Source organism: Acipenser ruthenus, chromosome 12, assembly GCF_902713425.1.
Source record: "Acipenser ruthenus chromosome 12, fAciRut3.2 maternal haplotype, whole genome shotgun sequence".
NCBI lineage: Eukaryota > Metazoa > Chordata > Actinopteri > Acipenseriformes > Acipenseridae > Acipenser > Acipenser ruthenus.
In genome coordinates, this window is record NC_081200.1 from 29,851,846 (window position 1) to 29,874,212 (window position 22,367).

Here is a 22,367-nt window from a genome sequence, read left to right on the forward strand (position 1 = left end):
TTTAATACAATGCTGATTGGTCCTACAAGACTGAGTTAAAGAGAGTTTCCTTCTACAAGCTTGTTAAAAGAGTCCAGACCATCTTATTTTTTTTGTTATGTTCCCATGCATATAACTTATTGAAATCTACTAGTCATTGTTAAAGATGGGGTTTTTAGGTGCATTAGGTTTCCTTTTATTTTTTGTAACTGTAATTCAGGTAAATATAAATTATGTCGACCTATATGTTGTAATTATTTTGTTTAAAATAATGTAAAACGTTGAAAATGTATGAAATGTGTTGTTTTACTGAGATATTTATGTTTTGTTTTTACATTTTTATTTCAGGTATCATATTTTCCAATAAGCGGTAAGTGTTTGATTAATTATTATTGTGGTATTTGTTGTTAGTCGCTATTAATTGTTATTTTTATTGTATCTGAATGCTTCAAGACAACGCATTTTTAAGTATTCTAAAGCATTTATGTATGTCATTGATTTTTAAACAGTATGGGATTATATATTAATTTTGCATTTTAAAAAATCAAATGTTTGCCTAGCGGATATAAACATTCTAAAAAGATATGTAGCTGTCCCTATAAAATAGGTTTTTAATAAGGTTGTACATTATGTTTACTGTGAAAAATATTTGATTGTTTTATAGTATATTATTTTTCATATATACATACTGCTCAAACTATCTTTAAGGATAAATATTTGGATGTTGGATATATATATATATATATATATATATATATATATATATATATATATATATATATATATATATATATATATATTTCTTATATATATATTTCTTGTTTACAGTCGTAAACAAAAATACATTTCAAGAATCACAGTACAAGTATTAATACAATTAAGAGCAAGATCAATACAATGACTTTGGTTCTAGCAAGTACAAGTATGACAAAATACGATTCAATAACGGAGCAGATATATATAGTTTGAGAAAAAGGAAAACTGCTGTGTACCAAAATGATCAATAAGAAAAAAGAAAAAAGAGAAAAGGATATTTCAGGTACTTAAAAAGTTAGAATAATTGATTACAAATCAATTATCAGGACGTATCAACTTCTTAAAGCACTGTTTTTTTGTATTCAGCCGATGAAGGACTTGTAGTCCGAAACGTCCTGATAATTGATTTGGAATCAATTATTCTACCTTTTTAAGTACCTGAAATATCCTTTTCTCTTTTTTTCTTATATATATATATATATATATATATATATATATATATATATATATATATATATATATATATATATATATATATATAATATGATTATACGACTTTTTCAATTAATAGGTTAATGCTGCCTATTGTAATAGGCTATTATTAACCTAATCAAAATAAATGTTTTATAGCGTATTACCATTTATACAGATTAATAAACTATTATTATATTATATATTATGAAATTGATAAGAATGCTAATAGCTGTTGTTTTATATACAAATACAAACTGTTACATTGCTTGACTGAAATTATGTTTAGTGCTTAGTGACAAAATGTCATTGTTCTTGTGTGTTTATTTATGACAAATAGTTATAATTCCATACAAGTTTGTCCGTTTTTTTTTTATCGTACAAAAGGCGCGTTTATATGTCAATAGTTGCAGTGGAATACCGTTAATGTGTAAGTAACAAAAATGTTTTAACTACTTTGTTTATAACCACATAATGTATTACGCGTTTAAGTAAAAACATTAAACATTTTTAACACCAACATAAATACAAAAATAAATACTGCGTGACAAAAAAATAAATATAAATAAAATGAAACGCCTTCAATTAAGCTAAAAAAACAAAACCAGTCAATTTTACAGTATATGTTACATTATAACAGTGTTACTGGAACAATATGTTTGCGTGAACCGTGCCACCTTGTGGCTAGATGCTACAGAATATTCGAACAAAACTGGCAGGATCGCAAATTAAATATAAATATAATATTTTGTTTATAAATACAGCAACTCCCATAGCAATTATTATTATTATTATTATTATTATTATTATTATTATTATTATTATTATTATTATTATTATTATTATTTGTAAGGTTATATGCCACATTTAGGCTAATAATTGAAATATGTTTTTGTGTGTGATTTTCTACAGGGCTAACAATTACGGAGATAAGTTCACCATCCGCAACCGAGCTTGAGGTGAAATGGACGCCAGCCTCCGGTGTTAATTATTTTCTGGATTTAAGGGTAGTAAACAGTACTAATATTGCACCAATTGTGCTCTTCTTACCCGAATCACCTACAGTAAGACTGGTCGGCGGCCTCAGACCTGCCACTGTTTACAATGTCACAGTTAAATCCTCGATATTGTTCTACGTGGTGGAGTCTACCTGGAAATTAGCGGCAACAGGTACTTGAAAGACATAGTAAAATTGTATTTGTGATGTTTAGTGCTCTATTGCGTATTTGATTTGAAATCTATTGAAATATAAGTACTGTCATATTAAAAACTGTTCCTCACATGTGGCGTGCACTGGCCCTGGAAATACACCACAATCGCAATGCACATTTGCAGTACTTATAACAATGAATTGAATCTGGATATTATAGGGCTGGACAACAACATATAAACATCCGCAATATTTCTGATATACACATGGAATTTCTTACACAATTCTCTATATAAAAAAGTAATGTTCAGTGCAATGGGCAAGACAACAGATCCAAAACACTTTATTGATTCAATGCAAGACCACTCAGAGAGGTTCCAATATTTCATAAATATTCATTCTACTGTTTTAAACAATGCTTTTTGAGGCTTAAAAAAATAAATAAACCAACAACAGTCTAGAACATGAATATAAAACTTTTATTTACCTGAATCCCACAAAACACTATTGAAATAACACCAAGCCAAAGAATTAATAATATAATGAATCAATGTATTTGCATTATAAACGTTACTGGTGCCCTATTTTCATTGTTGAAGACCTTTTGTTCTGGTTTAAGCATAATTTATGTATGTATGTATGTATATTACCAACTACAAAAGAAAGTCTTTGTGTGTGTGTGTGTGTATATATATATATATATATATATATATATATATATATATATATATGTGTGTGTGTGTGTGTGTGTGTGTGTGTGTGTGTGTGTGTGTGTGTGTGTGTGTGTGTGTGTGTATAAAGCTCAATAAATAACAAATCTTGAGGTATTTTTTATAACCTTGCACACTACTGTATTTTTGACATATTTTAAAATACATATAGATATATAAAATAAAATATATTGCAATGTAGTTTGCAATATGTTTTTAAAATATAAAATACAAAATATGCTCTGCACACCAAACTGAATGGGATTATATTAAAAAGAAGCACTCATTGTATTTTAATATATATTTTCAGACTTGAAATATATTTTTCCTCCATGTGGATTTCATTTTTGTTTTCTTTTTTGTTTAAGTACCTGGCACATCTCAGATAATCGGAGCTGATGCCATCTCAAGCACTGCGATCACAGCGCAATGGTCCGCAGTGACGGGCGCAGAACGCTATTACCTGATTGTTAAATCAGACAGCGAAAACTACAACCTGACATTTTCCGCTCTGCAGGGGACAATAAACAATCTGCAGCCGACCAAAACCTACATGCTGAATATTTACACTGCAAACGCAGGTGGCCTGGGGGCACCGAGCAAAATAAAAACCGTCACGACATGTAAGTAGACTTCTTCATGGTAGGGGTTGTTAGTATATTAGTATTTCGCACGGGGCATGCATAAATCCTCAGATCAATTCACTTTCAGTTTATTTTACTGATTCATAATAACCTGCAGTGTTGGACCGATGACTGTTATTATTAATTAGCTGTTTATTTCTGCTCCTATTAATAATGATAAACTAGACGCTTGAAACAATCCATCGCAGAATGTTTTAAAAATGATTAATAGAGAATACTTATGGCGGGAGGGACACACATAATAAAAACATTGTTTAACTTAAAATTGACTTTACATGGTTGTAGCAAACAAAATATGTCTATACAGCTTGCCTGTTGCACACTTCGGTTCACTATATAGGTCTAAGACGTGCAGTTTTGAAAGAAACACATGTTATAGCTATTACCTATGTTTATTGTAAAAATAATCTCTAGCACTACAATGTGTTAAATACATCTCTGTTTAGAAGCCTTGCTTTGAGCTAGACTTGCAGTTTCTTGGTCATTTCACCTGGAGAGTGCCACTCTCTCACCTTTCAGGGCCTTCCCTCCTGTAATTAAACAACCAGCTGTTTACCCATTTGACTCCAAAGACACTGGTGAGGTGAAATGACCTAGGAAGCCTTCTTCAAAGCAAGCAAACTGAAAACTTTCTTTAACCTAGTGCATTACCAGATATCATGTTTTAAAATGGAAATACAAGTTCCCTACAACATACTAAAATATATGGTTATTGATGTTGATTTCTCTGTCATTAGGAGGCAGTAAGAGGCTGTCGTGTGGGGTTGCTTGGAAACCTGCGTAATTAAAAGAAAAATGTTTGTTTATTCCAGTGGTTCCGCCGCCAACAGGTGCCACTCTTTCGAACATTGGTTCGAATGCAGTGCGTATTGACTGGCAGCCAGTGGACAAGGTCCTTTTGTATGGAATATTTGTCTATAAGAATGAGAACCTCAGCAGCACCCCAGAGATTTTAAAAACCACAGATACCTTTGTTGTCATCAATAGCCTTATGACATGCACCAACTACGTCTTTGGATTAAGGTCCGCCAACAACTTTATGATTTTCGGAGAGGAATCATACATCACTTATAGGACTGGAAGTAAGTAGACTGTCCAATAATGATTCAAAAACAGAATTACCAGCTCAAAGTGAAAGCAAGGTTTGGTAACCAGATTCAGGCCACTAAACTGGTTCTGTATTTTATTTGGGTCCATTTAAAAAGAATATTGGTTGTATTGAACTACCAGTTCAAGGATCGAATCTCAGCATTGTAAGATGTAAAGTGTAGTGTGGGATGAGTGTTTTTTTGGCCCAGGATCTCGCTTTCTGGACCAATAGGAGCTGCCCTCATAGGTGCTCGGCCAATTGTGTGCCGCCCCCTGGGAACCCCCGTCCACGGTCAGCAATGGAATAGCCTGGACTCGAACCAGCAGTGTCCAGGCTATAGGGTGCATCCTGCAGTCCACGCGGAGCGCCTTTACTGGATGCGCCACTCGGGAGCCCCCAAGATGTGTATTTTTTTTCTACTGAACACACTGTGTATTATCCCAGTACATATTTTATTTTAATTCCATGTGCTTTATTGTTCCAATGCTCATTTACAGGTGTAGACCCAGCTTCAGCAATTCAAGCAAACTACAGCTGTGTCGATGGCTTTGCGACTGTGGCGTGGAATCCCAGTTCAGGTGCAACTTCATACAGAGCCTCTGCTACCACTCAGAATGGGACGGCAGCCCTCTCCTGCACCACAAAAACAACTGGCTGCCAGATCATGGGGCTGAAGTGTGGAGCAAAGTACACTGTGCATGTCTTTGCACTGGCTGGTGGTTGTGAAAGTGTTGCGGAAACAACTGCTGTCTTTCAAACAGGTAGCATTTCTTTGGCTGTAACTGTAAGTAAAGACTGCCCGGGCAAACTAACTGCCTATCCAAGAGAGGTTGACATTATCATGCCCTTCAGCCCAGCTTTTGGCATAGCCGCAGATTAAAACTTTGTAAGCATTTCCTCCAAGTGCTGGAAATGCAACCAGGCTCAAAAGTAATGAAACACATAGGGAAACATCATCATTAGAGACGATTAGGATCATATATATGAGTGCCTGACATAGAACATCTCTTTGATGACCTCTGATCCTTTCAACCCGCTAAATATGAAAACAGCAACATGATTGAGAACTTAGACAGCAACAGCAAGAAAACATTCACAAAGGTGGACAGATCAATTAATTACACCGTGTAACAAATGTTTTTTTTTTTTTGGTTCCTGGGTAGTAAGTGTTATTTCTTAATTGCTTATGCCTCAAAAATATAGAAAATGGCTATTATTCCCCACAAACTTTGCTTTTGTGACCAGGACAGTGATATTTTGAAATTTACCTATTTCCAATGAGAAAACGGGTGAATTTGTGTCTTTTCGTTCACATAAAGTCAGAAAAAAACAACATATGAATCGAAATTAACATGTATTTATACTAAAGTAATACAAAAATGACTACATAAGATTTAAAAGCGAGTAGTTTTTCAAGATTTACGATTATACTGTAAATCACTTTCACAAATCAGCCCCCAAATGTAGTCTCCCATCATGTTCTTGTTATACTGTCCTTGGTAGCGACGTTCAAAGTCCAGTATATCCTGGTGGAAGCGCTTGCCTTGCTCCTCCGAGTACGCTCCCATGTTCTCCTTGAATTTATCAAGATGAGCATCAAGGATATGGACTTTGAGGGACATCCTACAGCCCATTGTGCCGTAGTTCTTCACCAGAGTCTCAACCAGCTCCACATAGTTTTCGGCGTTGTGATTGCCCAGGAAGCCTCGAACCACTGCAACAAAGCTGTTCCAAGCCGCTTTCTCCTTACTAGTGAGCTTCTTGGGGAATTCATTGCACTCCAGGATCTTCTTTATCTGTGGTCCGACGAAGACACCGGCTTTGACCTTTGCCTCAGACAGCTTAGGGAAGAAGTCTTGAAGGTACTTGAAGGCTGCCGACTCCTTATCTAGAGCTCTGACAAATTGTTTCATAAGGCCCAATTTGATGTGCAGTGGTGGCATCAGCACCTTCCGGGGGTCCCAGCCGTACTCATCATACTTCAAGGCGTCCAGCAAGGTCTTGTTGCTGTTGTAATCCTCTTTGAGGTGCACCGAGTGAGCCAGGGGAAGAGACGGGTACTTGTTACCATTATGGAGCAGCACGGCTTTGAGGCTCCTGGATGAGCTGTCAATGAAGGACAGTATAACGAGAACATGATGGGAGACTACATTTGGGGGCTGATTCGTGAAAGTGATTTACAGTATAATCGTAAATCTCGAAAAACTACTCACTTCTAAATTTTTCTGACTTTATGTGAACGAAAAGACACAAATTCACCCGTTTTCTCATTGGAAATAGGTAAATTTCAAAATATCACTGTCCTGGTCACAAAAGCAAAGTTTGTGGGGAATAATAGCCATTTTCTATACTTTTGAGGCATAAGCAATTAGGAAATAACACTTACTACCCAGGAACAAAAATTGTGTTACATAGTGTTATGGAAGCTATGGATTAATAAAAAGAAATCCCTGTTGTTAAAAAAAAAGATAGTACACAGGAGGTAGCATCAGATAATGACATGATGAAGCTATGGTGATTTTAAGTACATCTCTGCTTTGCTCTTTTCAGTTCCTTGTGCACCTATAAACCTGGACATCTACCGGGACTGCTACAGCAATGTTGTCTTCTTTTCCTGGGATCCCACTCCTAACACTGACTTCTACTCAGCAACAGCCCTGGGGTCGGACGGGGTGGTGATGGAGTGCAGGACCACAGACACCTCCTGCTTCTTCACAGATTTAAACTGTGGAATGGGGTACATGTTCAGAGTCTCCTCAGTGAAAGGGGAATGCAGCAGTTCCAACAGCGCTCCTGCCAGAGCTCGTACAGGTAAAGTACCCTAGCAGGAGTGCTTCCTACAGCACTCTTTTTTCAACATACAAGTTGAATATTGAATACTGTAGTCATAATGACTGACTCGGGCTGTGTATCTTTCAGCACCTTGTGAGCCAACAAATATGAAAACCATAGCAGACTGCCAGTCCGACGTGCTGACTTCATCCTGGGACACTGCGGCGGGGGCCCTGTCCTACACGGTGGAAGCCACGGGCAACACAAGAAAGCGGTACAACTGCAGCTCCTTCTCCAACAGCTGTTCCATGCCAGGCGTGCCGTGCGGCGAGAGTTTAAGCGTTTGGATTATAGCATCAGATGATCAGTGCACAAGTGCGCAAGCTCTCGGTGAAGTGGCAGAAACAGGTATGGTCCGTTCTGCACTCTTTTGTATTTCTATTGCTTGCTTTCTCATGCAATGACTTCTAGTAGGGGAGGCTGATTCTAAATCCTAATTCCTTTCTTGTCTGAAGAAGTACCTTCCTGTTTAATACAATTTAATACAATGATTCCCTTTTTCATTTTGTCTTTCAGTACCGTGCACCCCTACGAACGTCACAGCTGATGCTGGCTGCAGCACAGACTCCCTGTCAGTGTCATGGAGCTACAGCAGCGGAGCTCTTATGTACTTTGCCACAGTTGAAGGATCAGATGGCACCCAGCATGCCTGCGTTGCTCGTGACACACAGTGCCAAATCACAGCTCTGGAGTGCGGGCAGTCATACACTGTCTATGTTACAGCAACCAATCTCAAATGCAACAGCTCACGGAGTTCCACAGTGACTGTTAAGACAGGTAACATTAAATCAAAGAACTGTGAACAAGCTAGCATTCTAGCATACCATAATGACGAGAACACATAAGCACTTCCTTGAAAGATAGGCCTTTTTGGCTTTTTAATGCATCAGTACACCGCTGAAGGCACTAGCTGAAATGTTTGTTGGTTTGTTGTTCCTTGTAAGTTTTACTAAATATGGAAAATTCAAAATAATAATCTAATTATAATTAGTTTTACCTTCAAGAATATCACAGCAGCTCATGTCTCGTGTGTTTTGTTGATTTCAAAATAGAAGGAATAACCCACGTCGCTTTTCTTCCAGCTCCTTGTGCACCAGTAGTAACCGAGGCTTTCCTGGAATGTTCGACTAGTCTGGTTTTAGTGATGTGGAATCAGAGTCCAGGAGCCGAGTCCTACACTGCTACACTGCAATCCAACGATGGGAGCAACCTGACCTGCAATACCACGTTTACCAGCTGTATCATTCCTGATCTGAAATGTGGGGTGCACTACATGGTCACTGTAAACTCCCATGATGGAACATGTGCAAGTCCTGAATCAGAAAGCATTCAAATGACGTCTGGTAACTGGTTTTATTACTATTACGCATGTATTCATTTATTGTAATTATTTAAATGACTTTACTGCTGAAAAAGGAAGGCAAAGCAGTGGTTTCTATCACTTGATAGGCCTCCCTAAACATATTTCACATTCTGATCTTAGTGCCGTGTATGCCTGAGAATATCAAGACCCACACTGATTGCGAAACTAGAATTGTCAAAGTATTGTGGGATCCCAGCGCGGGAGCTGAAATGCACAGTGCCATAGTGGAAGCTGAAGATGGGATCTGGAAGTACTGCAGCTCTACAGGCACAAGCTGTGACATTGGAGGGCTACAGTGTGGTCAGTCCTACACTGTTTTAGTGATGTCATCAAATGGCACGTGCTATAGTGAGCCGAGTCAACGTGAAATAGTTCAGGAAGGTATGTGCAATTAACCTCTCTTGACTTCTGAAATTATAGGAACCAAGTGGCCTGTTTGGCATACATGAGATTAGACCTGGTCTTGAGTATTAGGTTTATGTTATACATGTGGCAGCTGAAATTTCAAATGAAAGAATGTGTCCAATACTGTGTACTGTATTTTATTGTTTTGCTAGTGCCCTGTGCACCCTCGAACGTGAATGGAGATTTGGCCTGTGAAACCAACACTGTGCACGTCTCATGGAATCGATCATCTACAGCCACATCGTACACGGCAACAGTAACAGGTCGGAATCATTTCACAAAATCCTGCTCCACTGGGAACTTAACCTGCAGTGTCGACAGTCTACAGTGTGGAGAGCAATATACCATAACTGTGCTAGCAGATAATGGAGAATGCAGAAGCCCTCAAAGCTCTTCTGCTTCCATAAAGACAGGTAACACAGCTTTATGATCATGGCATACAGTTCCAATAATATTTACAGCTACTGAGATTGCAAATGCTCCAGCAGTTTTCAAAGAGAAAGGGGCTTGCTAGAAAGCAAATTCATTTTCCAGTGGTTTCTCCTCTGTCCACAGCCCCTTGTGACCCACAGAACATTGTTGCTCGTCTGGACTGTATTACAAGTATTGCTATAGTGTACTGGGATCCCAGCCCAGGTGCGGAGAGCTATACTGTGATGGCGGATGGAAACAATGACCACGTCATCTCATGCAACACACCTAACACCACCTGCCAGCTCAACGAGCTAGACTGTGGACAGCTCTACAATGTGACAGTGCTGGCACAGGATTCCAAGTGTAGCAGCACCCCGATTAACAGTGCCTCTGTTCAAACAGGTACACTTAGGCAGCAGCCCTCTGAATTGAAACATGCATATGCAGATTGTCTCCAAGTTTGCCTTGGTTCATTATTTTGTCTTGATTTCAGCACCATGTGCCCCCACTATAACTGAGGGAAGAGTTGGCTGTGAAAGTAATACTGCTTCAGTGTCGTGGGTGCCGATAAACAAAGCTGTGTCCTACACTTTGACTGCCAGAGGAGCAAATGGGCACCAGCTATCATGCAGCGGTACCAATACTACCTGCAACCTCAACGGTATGCAATGTGGACAGACTTACACTGCGTATGCCACAGCCCAGGGGAGCCAGTGTGAAAGTGCAAAGAGCGCAGGTTACAACATTGTTGCAGGTATGTTTACAAGAGTGGGTTCACCCTATTATTTACATTGGAATTCCACATGCAAGCATTTTAGACTATAGAACATAGAAAATACAGAAATGAGTGCTCATACTGCTGTATAAGAAAAGTTGCTGGATTGTGAAATTATATCTGATCAAATGTCTTTCTTTTACAAGTGCCCTGTGCACCTACACGTGTGGAGGCACACCTGGACTGTGGGGCTCAAACTGCCTCTGTCTCGTGGGCTTACAGTCAGGGAGCAGTGTCCTACACAGCCACTGCAAAAGCAAGCGCTGGACGCCCTTTCTCCTGCAATTCAACAGGCACCACCTGTAACATCACATCTTTACTGTGCGGACAGAAATACACAGTCACTGTCACGGGACTGGACAATAATTGTAACAGTGTCAGAAGCAACTCCACTGAAATAGAAACAGGTACAATTCAAAATGTTCTGAATGTATGTATATATATATATATATATATATATATATATATATATATATATATATATATATATATTTAGCTCAAATGCACGCCTGTCTTTGCTTAGCCAGTTTAAGAAAGGTTTGTCCCTGAGAAAGTTTAAAGGGTCTTTTTTTTAGCTAGCTCTAAGTAATACCACAAGTACTAGAAAATGACAAAAGGTGCCCTGTACAAGTTATATTCAATATGTTGTCATCATCTGGCCATAATAGGATACAGGGCATACGCGTCATATTACATCAATATTGATTTGAATGATTCATTCTTCTTTTGTGTTTAGCCCCCTGCCCCCCTCAGAATGTAAATGCCAACCTGAACTGTGCCAGCAACAATGCTTCAGTGTCCTGGAGTGCTAGCCAAGGTGCAGTTTCCTACAGGGTGACCGCAGTGAGGGAGGACGGACAAACTGAAGCAGCCTGCAGCACCCAGAGCAACAACTGTGATGTCTCGAACCTGCAGTGTGGACTGAAGTATGACATCACAGTGACTCCTCTGGGGCAGAAGTGCACCGGGTTCCAGAGCGCTGCTTTCCAACTCGCATCAAGTACTTTTACACTTTGTTCATCATATTGAAAAGTTTGTCTAGCAAGTTTGCAATCAAGATTAGCGCATTAGCGCAATATTGGTGCGCTGATAGGAACTTAATGTATTTGCGTTTGTTACAAAAGTAGCATCCTAATTTTATGCTGTTTGAAATTCTCTTAGGGCCATGTCCTCCAACTAATGTTTCAACCACACTGGACTGCAGAACTAACATTGGATCGGTGTCCTGGAAGCATGAATTGGGAGCAGAACTCTTTATTGCAACAGCAACAGAGAATGATGGGCACACGCACACTTGCAACACAAGTGACTCAACATGCCAATTTACAGACCTGCACTGTGGGAATACATACACTGTAACTGTGGTAGCAGTGAAAGGAGACTGCAATAGTTCAGACAGCGTTGGTCATGAAATTAAAACAGGTAACATCCATTGTGAAGTGTACCATTAACTTATATTTAAAGAGGAGGCTGTGTGGTCCAGTGGTTAAAGAAAAGGGCTCAAAAAAGGGCTCTTAACCAGGAGGTCCCGGCTCACTCACTGACTCACTGTGTGACCATGAGCAAGTCACTTAATCTCCTTGTGCTCTATCTTTCGGGTGAGACGTTGTTGTAAGTGACTCTGCAGCTGATGCATAGTTCTCACACCCTAGTCTCTGTAAGTCGCCTTGGATAAAGGCATCAGCTAAATAAACAAATAATTAAAAAGGGCCATGTGGTGTTACAGACTGGCATATCAGTTGCTGTGAATGATTCCTACCAATAATTTATCTTTTATAATTTTAAACTGTTCTGGGTATAACCAATAGGTTTGATCATACAGTATGTTGCTAGTGAGTAGTAAAGTACTGGAAGATCTGAAGAAGTATTCCAAAGGGTTTTGCCATGTATATATTTCCAACTCTTCTCCATCTCCAAAACCATTTGCCACTTACTGCTGTATATCAGCTTGCTTTATTATATGAATATATAATGAATTTTAGAATTTGGCATATACTAACTTTGTTGTAGTTGAGACACAGATACCACAGCACTCAATACCTCACAACCTTTCCTCTAGTAGAGGGCGCTCAGCCTGCATACATCAGTCACTACTAAAACACTCACCTCAATAATGATGGTTTCATGGGATTTTTACAGCCCCATGCACCCTGAAGAATGTGGTTGGGCACCTGTTCTGTGATTCAAACATCATCTCAGTAACCTGTGATCAAAGCAAAGGTGCAAAATCCCAGATGTTGACAGGACAGGAGAGTCACACCACCAACTACACCACATTCGACACCTCCTATCCCATCACACGCTTGCCGTGTGAACGGGATTACACTTTCAAGGTCGCTGCACTGGCCTAGGCAGTAGCCCTCTGAATTGAAACATGCATATGCAGATTGTCTCCAAGTTTGCCTTGGTTCATTATTTTGTCTTGATTTCAGCACCATGTGCCCCCACTATAACTGAGGGAAGAGTTGGCTGTGAAAGTAATACTGCTTCAGTGTCGTGGGTGCCGATAAACAAAGCTGTGTCCTACACTTTGACTGCCAGAGGAGCAAATGGGCACCAGCTATCATGCAGCGGTACCAATACTACCTGCAACCTCAACGGTATGCAATGTGGACAGACTTACACTGCGTATGCCACAGCCCAGGGGAGCCAGTGTGAAAGTGCAAAGAGCGCAGGTTACAACATTGTTGCAGGTATGTTTACAAGAGTGGGTTCACCCTATTATTTACATTGGAATTCCACATGCAAGCATTTTAGACTATAGAACATAGAAAATACAGAAATGAGTGCTCATACTGCTGTATAAGAAAAGTTGCTGGATTGTGAAATTATATCTGATCAAATGTCTTTCTTTTACAAGTGCCCTGTGCACCTACACGTGTGGAGGCACACCTGGACTGTGGGGCTCAAACTGCCTCTGTCTCGTGGGCTTACAGTCAGGGAGCAGTGTCCTACACAGCCACTGCAAAAGCAAGCGCTGGACGTCCTTTCTCCTGCAATTCAACAGGCACCACCTGTAACATCACATCTTTACTGTGCGGACAGAAATACACAGTCACTGTCACGGGACTGGACAATAATTGTAACAGTGTCAGAAGCAACTCCACTGAAATAGAAACAGGTACAATTCAAAATGTTCTGAATGTATATATATATATATATATATATATATATATATATATATATATATATATATATATATATATATATATATATTTAGCTCAAATGCATGCCTGTCTTTGCTTAGCCAGTTTAAGTCAGGTTTGTCCCTGAGAAAGTTTAAAGGGTCTTTTTTTAGCTAGCTCTAAGTAATACCACAAGTACTAGAAAATGACAAAAAGTGCCCTGTACAAGTTATATTCAATATGTTGTCATCATCTGGCCATAATAGGATACAGGGCATACACGTCATATTACATCAATATTGATTTGAATGATTCATTCTTCTTTTGTGTTTAGCCCCCTGCCCCCCTCAGAATGTAAATGCCAACCTGAACTGTGCCAGCAACAATGCTTCAGTGTCCTGGAGTGCTAGCCAAGGTGCAGTTTCCTACAGGGTGACCGCAGTGAGGGAGGACGGACAAACTGAAGCAGCGTGCAGCACCCAGAGCAACAACTGTGATGTCTCGAACCTGCAGTGTGGACTGAAGTATGACATCACAGTGACTCCGCTGGGGCAGAAGTGCACCGGGTTCCAGAGCGCTGCTTTCCAACTCGCATCAAGTACTTTTACACTTTGTTCATCATATTGAAAAGTTTGTCTAGCAAGTTTGCAATCAAGATTAGCGCATTAGCGCAATATTGGTGCGCTGATAGGAATTTAATGTATTTGCGTTTGTTACAAAAGTAGCATCCTAATTTTATGCTGTTTGAAATTCTCTTAGGGCCATGTCCTCCAACTAATGTTTCAACCACACTGGACTGCAGAACTAACATTGGATCGGTGTCCTGGAAGCATGAATTGGGAGCAGAACTCTTTATTGCAACAGCAACAGAGAATGATGGGCACACGCACACTTGCAACACAAGTGACTCAACATGCCAATTTACAGACCTGCACTGTGGGAATACATACACTGTAACTGTGGTAGCAGTGGAAGGAGACTGCAATAGTTCAGACAGCGTTGGTCATGAAATTAAAACAGGTAACATCCATTGTGAAGTGTACCATTAACTTATATTTAAAGAGGAGGCTGTGTGGTCCAGTGGTTAAAGAAAAGGGCTCAAAAAAGGGCTCTTAACCAGGAGGTCCCGGCTCACTCACTGACTCACTGTGTGACCATGAGCAAGTCACTTAATCTCCTTGTGCTCTATCTTTCGGGTGAGACGTTGTTGTAAGTGACTCTGCAGCTGATGCATAGTTCTCACACCCTAGTCTCTGTGAGTCGCCTTGGATAAAGGCATCCGCTAAATAAACAAATAATTAAAAATGGCCATGTGGTGTTACAGACTGGCATATCAGTTGCTGTGAATGATTCCTACCAATAATTTATCTTTTATAATTTTAAACTGTTCTGGGTATAACCAATAGGTTTGATCATACAGTATGTTGCTAGTGAGTAGTAAAGTACTGGAAGATCTGAAGAGGTATTCCAAAGGGTTTTGCCATGTATATATTTCCAACTCTTCTCCATCTCCAAAACCATTTGCCACTTACTGCTGTATATCAGCTTGCTTTATTATATGAATATATAATGAATTTTAGAATTTGGCATATACTAACTTTGTTGTAGTTGAGACACAGATACCACAGCACTCAATACCTCACAACCTTTCCTCTAGTAGAGGGCGATCAGCCTGCATACATCAGTCACTACTAAAACACTCACCTCAATAATGATGGTTTCATGGGATTTTTACAGCCCCATGCACCCTGAAGAATGTGGTTGGGCACCTGTTCTGTGATTCAAACATCATCTCAGTAACCTGTGATCAAAGCAAAGGTGCAAAATCCCAGATGTTGACAGGACAGGAGAGTCACACCACCAACTACACCACATTCGACACCTCCTATCCCATCACACGCTTGCCGTGTGAACGGGATTACACTTTCAAGGTCGCTGCACTGGCCTAGGCAGTAGCCCTCTGAATTGAAACATGCATATGCAGATTGTCTCCAAGTTTGCCTTGGTTCATTATTTTGTCTTGATTTCAGCACCATGTGCCCCCACTATAACTGAGGGAAGAGTTGGCTGTGAAAGTAATACTGCTTCAGTGTCGTGGGTGCCGATAAACAAAGCTGTGTCCTACACTTTGACTGCCAGAGGAGCAAATGGGCACCAGCTATCATGCAGCGGTACCAATACTACCTGCAACCTCAATGGTATGCAATGTGGACAGACTTACACTGCGTATGCCACAGCCCAGGGGAGCCAGTGTGAAAGTGCAAAGAGCGCAGGTTACAACATTGTTGCAGGTATGTTTACAAGAGTGGGTTCACCCTATTATTTACATTGGAATTCCACATGCAAGCATTTTAGACTATAGAACACAGAAAATACAGAAATGAGTGCTCATACTGCTGTATAAGAAAAGTTGCTGGATTGTGAAATTATATCTGATCAAATGTCTTTCTTTTACAAGTGCCCTGTGCACCTACACGTGTGGAGGCACACCTGGACTGTGGGGCTCAAACTGCCTCTGTCTCGTGGGCTTACAGTCAGGGAGCAGTGTCCTACACAGCCACTGCAAAAGCAAGCGCTGGACGCCCTTTCTCCTGCAATTCAACAGGCACCACCTGTAACATCACATCTTTACTGTGCGGACAGAAATACACAGTCACTGTCACGGGACTGGACAATAATTGTAACAGTGTCAGAAGCAACTCCACTGAAATAGAAACAGGTACAATTCAAAATGTTCTGAATGTATATATATATATATATATATATATATATATATATATATATATATATATATATATTTTTAGCTCAAATGCACGCCTGTCTTTGCTTAGCCAGTTTAAGAAAGGTTTGTCCCTGAGAAAGTTTAAAGGGTCTTTTTTTAGCTAGCTCTAAGTAATACCACAAGTACTAGAAAATGACAAAAAGTGCCCTCTACAAGTTATATTCAATATGTTGTCATCATCTGGCCATAATAGGATACAGGGCATACGCGTCATATTACATCAATATTGATTTGAATGATTCATTCTTCTTTTGTGTTTAGCCCCCTGCCCCCCTCAGAATGTAAATGCCAACCTGAACTGTGCCAGCAACAATGCTTCAGTGTCCTGGAGTGCTAGCCAAGGTGCAGTTTCCTACAGGGTGACCGCAGTGAGGGAGGACGGACAAACTGAAGCAGCCTGCAGCACCCAGAGCAACAACTGTGATGTCTCGAACCTGCAGTGTGGACTGAAGTATGACATCACAGTGACTCCTCTGGGGCAGAAGTGCACCGGGTTCCAGAGCGCTGCTTTCCAACTCGCATCAAGTACTTTTACACTTTGTTCATCATATTGAAAAGTTTGTCTAGCAAGTTTGCAATCAAGGTTAGCGCATTAGCTCAATATTGGTGCGCTGATAGGAACTTAATGTATTTGCGTTTGTTACAAAAGTAGCATCCTAATTTTATGCTGTTTGAAATTCTCTTAGGGCCATGTCCTCCAACTAATGTTTCAACCACACTGGACTGCAGAACTAACATTGGATCGGTGTCCTGGAAGCATGAATTGGGAGCAGAACTCTTTATTGCAACAGCAACAGAGAATGATGGGCACACGCACACTTGCAACACAAGTGACTCAACATGCCAATTTACAGACCTGCACTGTGGGAATACATACACTGTAACTGTGGTAGCAGTGGAAGGAGACTGCAATAGTTCAGACAGCGTTGGTCATGAAATTAAAACAGGTAACATCCATTGTGAAGTGTACCATTAACTTATATTTAAAGAGGAGGCAGTGTGGTCCAGTGGTTAAAGAAAAGGGCTCTTAACCAGGAGGTCCCGGCTCACTCAACTGACTCACTGTGTGACCATGAGCAAGTCACTTAATCTCCTTGTGCTGTATCTTTCGGGTGAGACGTTGTTGTAAGTGACTCTGCAGCTGATGCATAGTTCTCACACCCTAGTCTCTGTAAGTCGCCTTGGATAAAGGCATGAGCTAAATAAACAAATAATTAAAAAGGGCCATGTGGTGTTATAGACTGGCATATCAGTTGCTGTGAATGATTCCTACCAACAATTTATCTTTTATAATTTTAAACTGTTCTGGGTATAACCAATAGGTTTGATCATACAGTATGTTGCTAGTGAGTAGTAAAGTACTGGAAGATCTGAAGAGGTATTCCAAAGGGTTTTACCATGTATATATTTCCAACTCTTCTCCATCTCCAAAACCATTTGCCACTTACTACTGTATATCAGCTTGCTTTATTATATGAATATATAATGAATTTTAGAATTTGGCATATACTAACTTTGTTGTAGTTGAGACACAGATACCACAGCACTCAATACCTCACAACCTTTCCTCTAGTAGAGGGCGATCAGCCTGCATACATCAGTCACTACTAAAACACTCACCTCAATAATGATGGTTTCATGGGATTTTTACAGCCCCATGCACCCTGAAGAATGTGGTTGGGCACCTGTTCTGTGATTCAAACATCATCTCAGTAACCTGTGATCAAAGCAAAGGTGCAAAATCCCAGATGTTGACAGGACAGGAGAGTCACACCACCAACTACACCACATTCGACACCTCCTATCCCATCACACGCTTGCCGTGTGAACAGGATTACACTTTCAAGATCGCTGCACTGGCCTAGGCAGTAGCCCTCTGAATTGAAACATGCATATGCAGATTGTCTCCAAGTTTGCCTTGGTTCATTATTTTGTCTTGATTTCAGCACCATGTGCCCCCACTATAACTGAGGGAAGAGTTGGTTGTGAAAGTAATACTGCTTCAGTGTCGTGGGTGCCGATAAACAAAGCTGTGTCCTACACTTTGACTGCCAGAGGAGCAAATGGGCACCAGCTATCATGCAGTGGTACCAATACTACCTGCAACCTCAACGGTATGCAATGTGGACAGACTTACACTGCGTATGCCACAGCCCAGGGGAGCCAATGTGAAAGTGCAAAGAGCGCAGGTTACAACATTGTTGCAGGTATGTTTACAAGAGTGGGTTCACCCTATTATTTACATTGGAATTCCACATGCAAGCATTTTAGACTATAGAACATAGAAAATACAGAAATGAGTGCTCATACTGCTGTATAAGAAAAGTTGCTGGATTGTGAAATTATATCTGATCAAATGTCTTTCTTTTACAAGTGCCCTGTGCACCTACACGTGTGGAGGCACACCTGGACTGTGGGGCTCAAACTGCCTCTGTCTCATGGGCTTACAGTCAGGGAGCAGTGTCCTACACAGCCACTGCAAAAGCAAGCGCTGGACGCCCTTTCTCCTGCAATTCAACAGGCACCACCTGTAACATCACATCTTTACTGTGCGGACAGAAATACACAGTCACTGTCACGGGACTGGACAATAATTGTAACAGTGTCAGAAGCAACTCCACTGAAATAGAAACAGGTACAATTCAAAATGTTCTGAATATATATATATATATATATATATATATATATATATATATATATATATATATATATATATCCACTAAAAACTAATACCTACTGTAAAAATAGCAATGTCGTTTATGGAATAGCCTGTGAAAAATGTGATGAAATCAAATATGTTGGAGAGACTGGATCTATTTTATATAAAAGAATTCAGAACCACCTTTCATTAATTAGAAATAAAAAAATAAATGAACCAATAGTACAGCACTTCACCAGTCAGAGACATGACATAAATGATGTAAAGTTTGTAGTATTAGAACAGCTCAAATTAGACAATGCGACATATAGAAGAATAAAAGAAAGTAAATGGATAAATAGACTGAACACGATTATGCCAGCGGGACTCAACAGAAAAGAATGAACTAATTAACTTCAATAAATATATAACATTTAAATAAATAAACAAAATTCATTCAAAAGTTGTGCATGCTGATGTGCTGGGGAGGCCAAATCTAGACTGATCGTCAGAGCCAGCATTGCATGATATAATAAAAATATAAGTTTATATAAAGTAGTATTAATTAGAATTAATACAGATTCAAAGATAGAAGTAAAAATGATGTCACAATATATAGAACACCATTACATCATGTAAGAATAAATCATGGATTTGAATGTAAAGAATTACAAGTAGTTATGCTGTCAAAAACCTATAAATACCTCCAATGTTTTGATTCAAACACAGGCTCCCTTGAGAAAGATATGTACAACATATCGAAACGTTGGGCAGCTGGCTCTTTGAGCTAAAATATATATATATATATATATATATATATATATATATATATATATATATATATATATATATATTAAAATGCACGCCTTGCTTAGCCAGTTTAAGAAAGGTTTGTCCCTGAGAAAGTTTAAAGGGTCTTTTTTTAGCTAGCTCTAAGTAATACCACAAGTACTAGAAAATGACAAAAGTGCCCTGTACAAGTTATATTCAATATGTTGTCATCATCTGGCCATAATAGGATACAGGGCATACACGTCATATTACATCAATATTGATTTGAATGATTCATTCTTCTTTTGTGTTTAGCCCCCTGCCCCCCTCAGAATGTAAATGCCAACCTGAACTGTGCCAGCAACAATTCGTCAGTGTCCTGGAGTGCTAGCCAAGGTGCAGTTTCCTACAGGGTGACCGCAGTGAGGGAGGACGGACAAACTGAAGCAGCCTGCAGCACCCAGAGCAACAACTGTGATGTCTCGAACCTGCAGTGTGGACTGAAGTATGACATCACAGTGACTCCTCTGGGGCAGAAGTGCACCGGGTTCCAGAGCGCTGCTTTCCAACTCGCATCAAGTACTTTTACACTTTGTTCATCATATTGAAAAGTTTGTCTAGCAAGTTTGCAATCAAGATTAGCGCATTAGCGCAATATTGGTGCGCTGATAGGAACTTAATGTATTTGCGTTTGTTACAAAAGTAGCATCCTAATTTTATGCTGTTTGAAATTCTCTTAGGGCCATGTCCTCCAACTAATGTTTCAACCACACTGGACTGCAGAACTAACATTGGATCGGTGTCCTGGAAGCATGAATTGGGAGCAGAACTCTTTATTGCAACAGCAACAGAGAATGATGGGCACACGCACACTTGCAACACAAGTGACTCAACATGCCAATTTACAGACCTGCACTGTGGGAATACATACACTGTAACTGTGGTAGCAGTGAAAGGAGACTGCAATAGTTCAGACAGCGTTGGTCATGAAATTAAAACAGGTAACATCCATTGTGAAGTGTACCATTAACTTATATTTAAAGAGGAGGCTGTGTGGTCCAGTGGTTAAAGAAAAGGGCTCAAAAAAGGGCTCTTAACCAGGAGGTCCCGGCTCACTCACTGACTCACTGTGTGACCATGAGCAAGTCACTTAATCTCCTTGTGCTCTATCTTTCGGGTGAGACGTTGTTGTAAGTGACTCTGCAGCTGATGCATAGTTCTCACACCCTAGTCTCTGTAAGTCGCCTTGGATAAAGGCATCAGCTAAATAAACAAATAATTAAAAAGGGCCATGTGGTGTTACAGACTGGCATATCAGTTGCTGTGAATGCCACACCAATAATTTATCTTTTATGATAAAATGTTCTGGGTATAACCAATAGGTTTGATCATACAGTATGTTGCAAGTGTAGTAAAGTACTGAAAAATCTGAAGAGGTATTCCAAAGGGTTTTACCATGTATATATTTCCAACTCTTCTCCATCTCCAAAACCATTGCCACTTACTACTGTATATCAGCTTGCTTTATTTTATGAATATATTATGAATTTTAGAATTTGGCATATACTAACTTTGTTGTAGTTGAGACACAGATACCACAGCACTAAATACCTCACAACCTTTCCTCTAGTAGAGGGTGATCAGCCTTCGTACATCACCATCAGTTACTACTAAAACACTCATCTCAATAATGATGGTTTCATGGGATTCTTACAGCCCCATGCACCCTGAAGAATGTGGTTGGGCACCTGTTCTGTTTAAAACCATATGACTAATTGGAAATGTGCCACAAATATATATTCTATATAAAACCATCCGGGTTCATAGATACTATTTCATTTACAGACCCCTATTATAAAGTGTTCTCCAGACTCATTTTCCTCTTCTGTTTCTTACATCACAGTTCCCTGTGTGCCGGATAATTTAACTGTACAAATGCAGTGTGCTACAAATTCTGCTCTCCTGTCCTGGGATCAAAGTAACAGAAGCCTGGAATACTTTGTTTCTGCCAGTGGAAGTGATGGAGAAAAACTATCTTGCATTTCCCAAGAACCTGGCTGCACCATAGATGGGTTGACTTGTGGCACAATATACAGTTTCACTGTGACAGCTTCTAATGGTGTCTGTAACAGCTCGTTCAGTGTGCCGGTCATTGCTGGAGCAGGTAACGCCCTTAGCTTGGTGGTACTCACATAACATGTTTTAGATGCCAAGACATTTGGATTATATATCACTGGCAGGGCAGTTAATACACAGAGACGATAAGTTAAATGATTTTATTACAAACAAATCTGGAATAGGAAATTAGTAACCAATAAAGCAGCTAGGTAGATAATCCCAACATGTGAATCATGTTTTGATCAGCGACTTGAGAATGCAATTAGTAAAGCCTTTAGCCTGGGGTGCCCAATACCTGTAGATTGCTGACCGAATCAGAAAATTTTGAGGGTTCTAAAACCCCT

The 22,367-nt window shown here is 39.7% G+C and overlaps 1 protein-coding gene across 1 annotated transcript in view; it reads left to right on the top strand.

The window, feature by feature from the left end:
* The window catches only part of LOC131740090 (uncharacterized), a 25,076-nt gene continuing 2,709 nt past the window's right edge, over positions 1-22,367 (top strand). The window contains exons 1-30 of the mRNA XM_059034797.1: positions 1-199; positions 328-349; positions 2,119-2,376; positions 3,435-3,689; positions 4,523-4,792; positions 5,298-5,561; positions 7,351-7,611; positions 7,720-7,980; positions 8,149-8,409; positions 8,715-8,975; positions 9,116-9,376; positions 9,553-9,813; positions 9,956-10,216; positions 10,308-10,568; positions 10,736-10,996; positions 11,326-11,589; positions 11,751-12,011; positions 13,022-13,282; positions 13,450-13,710; positions 14,049-14,312; positions 14,474-14,734; positions 15,745-16,005; positions 16,173-16,433; positions 16,758-17,021; positions 17,183-17,443; positions 18,443-18,703; positions 18,871-19,131; positions 20,221-20,484; positions 20,646-20,906; positions 21,809-22,069. Coding sequence (XP_058890780.1) covers positions 146-199; positions 328-349; positions 2,119-2,376; positions 3,435-3,689; positions 4,523-4,792; positions 5,298-5,561; positions 7,351-7,611; positions 7,720-7,980; positions 8,149-8,409; positions 8,715-8,975; positions 9,116-9,376; positions 9,553-9,813; positions 9,956-10,216; positions 10,308-10,568; positions 10,736-10,996; positions 11,326-11,589; positions 11,751-12,011; positions 13,022-13,282; positions 13,450-13,710; positions 14,049-14,312; positions 14,474-14,734; positions 15,745-16,005; positions 16,173-16,433; positions 16,758-17,021; positions 17,183-17,443; positions 18,443-18,703; positions 18,871-19,131; positions 20,221-20,484; positions 20,646-20,906; positions 21,809-22,069 — 7,399 coding nt within the window. The 5' untranslated portion in view covers positions 1-145. The remainder of the gene's footprint in view (positions 200-327; positions 350-2,118; positions 2,377-3,434; positions 3,690-4,522; positions 4,793-5,297; positions 5,562-7,350; positions 7,612-7,719; positions 7,981-8,148; positions 8,410-8,714; positions 8,976-9,115; positions 9,377-9,552; positions 9,814-9,955; positions 10,217-10,307; positions 10,569-10,735; positions 10,997-11,325; positions 11,590-11,750; positions 12,012-13,021; positions 13,283-13,449; positions 13,711-14,048; positions 14,313-14,473; positions 14,735-15,744; positions 16,006-16,172; positions 16,434-16,757; positions 17,022-17,182; positions 17,444-18,442; positions 18,704-18,870; positions 19,132-20,220; positions 20,485-20,645; positions 20,907-21,808; positions 22,070-22,367) is intronic.